Source organism: Arachis ipaensis, chromosome B05 (assembly GCF_000816755.2).
Source record: "Arachis ipaensis cultivar K30076 chromosome B05, Araip1.1, whole genome shotgun sequence".
Classification (NCBI taxonomy): domain Eukaryota; kingdom Viridiplantae; phylum Streptophyta; class Magnoliopsida; order Fabales; family Fabaceae; genus Arachis; species Arachis ipaensis.
The window spans coordinates 125,214,360-125,218,658 of record NC_029789.2 but is presented as its reverse complement, the minus strand read 5'-3'; the positions used below and the strand labels follow the sequence as shown (position 1 = coordinate 125,218,658).

Genomic DNA, 4,299 nt, shown 5'->3' with positions numbered 1-4,299 from the left:
AAACAATACACAAGATAACTAGATATAGTTATGCAAATTTTTATTTTTGACGTGACATTACTTTTCCTTTTTTTTTTTCATCCCTTGGTACAAAATAAGCATAGACAAGATCGAATCCAGTTATTCTTACAAACTATTTTCACCGTGACATTATATTTATTTATGGAAAAGTCTAGGGCCAGCAACTTTGTTAAATTCTGTCCAGCATATAACCAACAAAGAAAAGTGAAATCTCACACCAATCTCACACCATTAAAACCATCATTGATGGCTATTTAATGGTTACAAATCACAAAAGTTGCTGTCCCCTAACATTCCTCTTTATTTATATAAAAAATAAGGTCATGTCGGTGATATAACATGTTATTTGCAATTATCGCAAGAGTTTCACTGCCTCCTTGGAATTTGAGGAAGCACACTTACATATTAGTGGCAGCCGAGCAAAACACAGAGGACAGAGTACACCTTCCATAAGATAAAAAGCCTTGAACCATGGATTGTAGGAGAACCAAACATGTAACAAGGCATTTGTGTTTGATTCTCTGTGTGTTATCATCATGGTCATTGGTTCAAGAAGCCTTAGGTGGTGGAAACAATAATAAGTGTTGGTTCCCTGCAATATACAACTTTGGGGACTCAAACTCAGACACTGGAGCCGTATCTGCAGCATTCACTAGTGTTCAACCTCCCAATGGTGAAACCTTCTTTGGCACTCTCTCAGGAAGAGCCTCCGATGGCCGTCTCATCATTGATTTCATAAGTAAGCCCATACCACTTCTCATCCCTTCTCAGATTTCATCTTGATAAGTCTTGGGTCAGCTTTACTTTTCTATATGCCTCTATCAAATGTGTGTTTCCTTTTTTAAGTCATTAATCCTTAATTTGTGGGTTGCTAGTTTTATTTAATCAACATAAATCGTAAGAGACTCGATAGATTTAACATCTCAATCCATAATCCATGCAATTAATGTTCGATCTCTCCCTAACCGCTTTAGCCTCAAAGTAGTCTCTAAGATTGGCTGCTTGTACTAAAATAGTTTTTGAAATCTCAATTGCCTCAATTGTGTTCTAAAATTAGCAGAAGTACACTATATTAGAATCTCAATTCTTTTTCAGTAAATAACTCATCACACCATTAAAAACTAATATGGTACATTTTTGCTAGTCTCAAGAGACATAATTGCTGCAATTAGGATCTTGAGAACTATTTTGGTGCACGCGAGACCGAGAGGCTTAACTCCTACTCCTGTTTACTCCGTGATTGGACTTTATAGATGTTGGAAATGTTAAGCATTCCTTTTTGTCATAAATATTTATTTTGGGTATGAATATATGCAGCTGAAGAATTGAAGCTTCCATACGTAAGTGCATATTTGAACTCGGTTGGGTCAAATTATAGGCATGGGGCAAACTTTGCAACAGGAGGTTCTTCAATTCTTCCGGGTGGTTATAGTCCTTTCCATCTTGGCCTTCAAGTTTCTCAGTTCATACAGTTCAAGTCACATACCAACATTCTCTTCAATCAGCTCTCTGACAACGGTTTCATTTTCTCATCCCTATGCCATTTTTCGTTTCATGTTTTATGTCACAATGCCAGTGCCCCTATAAGCATATAACAACAACAAAACCTTCGATAATTATGTCTAAAGGAAATGAAATAAAAACTTTCTTTTTTTTTAAAATGGCAGTAGTAGAATGGTGCTTCGCTATTATGCTAGTGACACTTGTTTATTTATGTTCAATATTCCAGGGACAGATCCACCTTTGAAAAGTGGTCTTCCAAGGCCTGAGGAATTCTCCAAGGCAATATACACCATTGATATTGGACAAAATGACCTTGCCTTTGGAATCCAACATGGTTCAATGGAACAAGTTAGAAGGTCTATTCCTGATATCTTGAGCCAATACTCCCAATCAGCTCAAGTAAGGGAACCATAAATTTAAATATAATTTTATATCAACAAATTATATTAAATCTATTATTATTAGATTATCTTCGTGTAAAGAACACTAACTTCAACTTAATGCATTCAAGTCATTCCCGTTATAGCGATTTGGTTTTTGAGGACTTGAAATTTTGCATTGATTATTATGTTTGTAGCAACTATACAATGAAGGGGCAAGAGTGTTCTGGATTCATAACACAGGTCCAATTGGATGCTTACCATACAGTTACATTTACTATGAGCCTAAGAAGGGTAACATTGATGCAAATGGATGTGTGAAACCACACAATGAGCTTGCTTTGGAATTTAACAGGCAACTCAAGAACCAAGTATTTCAGCTAAGGAAAAAGCTCCCTCTAGCTAAATTCACATATGTTGATGTGTTCAAAGCAAAATACCAACTAATCAGCACTGCAAAGAGCCAAGGTTGTGAAAGAACACTTAATTTAGTAGTATATAGTGTTTCGATTATCTTCAAATTACTAACAAACCACCAAATTTGGCCTTGCAAGATTGACATGTCGACAATATGGTACCCGAAAGATATATTTTGTTTAATCAATTCCCCTAAGCCGATTCGGCCCAATTGTCAATGAAGTATATCTTTTGGGTATCATGGGTTAATATTCTTCTTTTAAGAACTGAACTTTCAGCATTTCAATTTTTTAAGGGCTAAATAGACAGTTCACTCTATGTTTAAAGTTTAACTTTTGTTCTTGCTTTTGTGGCAGGTTTTGTTCCTCCATTAGAGTTCTGTTGTGGTAGCTTCTATGGTTACCATATAAATTGTGGGAAGAAAGCTGTAGTAAATGGCACAGTTTATGGGAATCCATGCAAAAATCCTTCTCAACATGTTAGTTGGGATGGCATACATTACTCTCAAGCAGCAAATCAATGGGTTGCTAAACGCATTCTCTATGGCTCCTTCTCTGATCCACCAATTCCAATTGGGCAGGCTTGTTTCTGAGTTATACCCGATTTAATCTGGTTAATATTATTTGAGTCCTACGTATTATGTGGATTTTCAAGTTGGTAGGCTAATAAAGAAGTTTCTAAGGTTTACGAGGAGTGGCAAACGGTCCTAAATTTGTCGGGTTGACCTGCGTAACTTGCTAAAAAAGACGGGTTAGGTTGAAATCTGAAACCGCTATACTTAACCGCACTACTTAAACCGTGGATTTTGGCGTGGCGGGACGGGACGGAACGAGTTTTTCTGGTGGGTCTAGTATTTTTTTGGTCTGGGACGTTTTTGNCATACCAAAAAAAAAAAAAAAACTATTGAGGAGTTGTGCAAATGAGTAAAAGCATATATCATAATTTACGTAAGAAATAAGAAAAAGCAAATGTAACTTTAATATTTGGAAATGTCAATTATTGTTAAGTCATTGTAATGGTTTAATTTGTTCAGTCAAATTTTTGAACAGTTGCATTCATTTTTTATGGCGAAAGCTAGCGCACTCCAAGTAAAGTAGAGAGTGCAGCACTCTTTAAAAGTTAACCTACTGTCAAAAGTTATTTTGTTATGGATTGAACAAACAAATTGACAACAAAAAATTAATTCCCTCAATCAATAGAACGACCTTTACACCACAAAAGTACTCAGAAAAAATTGATCGAATTCTTCTATTACTTTATTATTGTATATCTTCAAGCATCTTCACTGTTTTATTTGCTAGCGATGCTTCCTCCTATCTGTGACTGTTGCTGGTTGGCTAACTCCAAACGCAAAATTCGATTCTGTAAAAGAATTTCGGTCTCTATGAAGGCGCCATGATTCTCAGATGACGACGCAGTCAAAGCACAAAATACATGGCAGATACAACAAAGTCCATTATCTTTTATTTCAAATTATTCTAAACATGTATGTAATAGGATGAAAAATTAAAATACAATTATATTTAAACAATTATTTATATTATCTTTTTATTAATTTATTCAAAAAATAATTAAACTTTGAAGCTAATTGATATAAAATATTACAGATATAAAATTAAGAGAAATTTTTATTTGTATAAGAATGAGCTAATAAATAATTATTCTATTTAATATATAATTAAGAGTATTTTTTTCTTTGCCATCGAGTTATAATTCAAATGGTATAGTCTTCTTATACTCACTTAAAATGTTGCGGATTTGAGTCTTCCTATTTTGGGTAAAAAAAAAATGAGTACTTCTTTCTTTTATTAACTTATATAATATTTATTGAATAGTCGCAGTTACGTAAAATTTTTTTGTCATAGTATTTGAACCAAAAAAAAAGAGAAAATATTATTTAAAAAAAACTAATAATATATTTTTAATACAAAATAGTATATTTTAAATATAGTAAAGTAACATATTTCAATTAAAAAAA

General features: G+C 33.7%; 1 protein-coding gene across 1 annotated transcript; it reads left to right on the top strand.

Moving 5' to 3' along the window:
* On the top strand, positions 363-3,286 carry LOC107644038 (GDSL esterase/lipase At3g27950). The gene is made up of 6 exons (XM_016347813.2): positions 363-760; positions 1,339-1,539; positions 1,751-1,923; positions 2,102-2,372; positions 2,678-3,016; positions 3,218-3,286. The coding sequence occupies exons 1-5, from the start codon at positions 493-495 to the stop codon at positions 2,911-2,913; spliced, it is 1,149 nt and encodes a 382-aa protein (XP_016203299.1). The 5' UTR covers positions 363-492; the 3' UTR covers positions 2,914-3,016; positions 3,218-3,286.